The sequence below is a fragment of the Orycteropus afer genome, unplaced genomic scaffold (assembly GCF_000298275.1).
Source record: "Orycteropus afer afer isolate SDZICR_OR568_19922 unplaced genomic scaffold, OryAfe1.0 scaffold00048, whole genome shotgun sequence".
In the NCBI taxonomy this organism is placed as follows: Eukaryota; Metazoa; Chordata; class Mammalia; order Tubulidentata; family Orycteropodidae; genus Orycteropus; species Orycteropus afer.
The window spans coordinates 5,865,092-5,865,743 of NW_006921635.1; the positions used below are offsets into that span (position 1 = coordinate 5,865,092).

General features: G+C 48.6%; 1 protein-coding gene across 1 annotated transcript in view; it reads right to left on the minus strand.

The window, feature by feature from the left end:
* Positions 1–458: 458 nt before the first annotated feature.
* LOC122149801 (putative uncharacterized protein encoded by MAPKAPK5-AS1) overlaps positions 459–652 on the minus strand; it is a 1,220-nt gene continuing 1,026 nt past the window's right edge. The window contains exon 2 of the mRNA XM_042780605.1: positions 459–470. Within this exon, the coding sequence (XP_042636539.1) occupies positions 459–470 (12 nt within the window). The remainder of the gene's footprint in view (positions 471–652) is intronic.

Sequence of the window (652 nt, forward strand, 5' to 3'; positions counted from 1 at the left end):
CCCAGGGAAGAATGTGTGTGTGTGTGTGTGTGTGGTGTGTGTAGGGTGTCAGCATTTCGCTTTTTCCTTGCTAGCACCTGTCACACACTTTGCGTTCTTCCCCGTTTACTGCCTGCTCCCTTCCCCTTCCTGACGGTAAGACCCAAGAGCGGGAAACCTATCTTGCTCCTACTGTTTCCTCAGTGTCTAGAAGGCCTGACACACAATGGTGCTCAATAAATAACTGTTGAGTGAACGAAGGAAGACCGAGCAAGAGGTGATCAACCAAAAACCCGTCAAAGGTCCCTTGTAAGGAGTTGCCGGCAACGTGTAAAGAGTTTCGTTTTGCCACATAAATCTGGGTTCCAATTCTGGGTGGACCACGTTTCACTAGGACTCTTCCCGAGTCTCAATTACCTCATGTGTAAACGGCTGTGAAAGTGGTATTAAGAATTAAGAACAATACCTACCACTCAGCGTCAAAAGCCTACCTTGTAAAGACAAAAGGAGCTAATGGAGGAAAAGTGCTTCACGTACAGTTGTTATGTGCCGTCGAGTCAAACCCGACTCATAGCGACCTTGGGTTTCCGAGGCAGTATCACTATGGAAGTAGGATTGCCCAACCTTCCTTCCAAGGAGTGGCTGGTGGGTTTGAACCGCCAGCCGTCTGGTT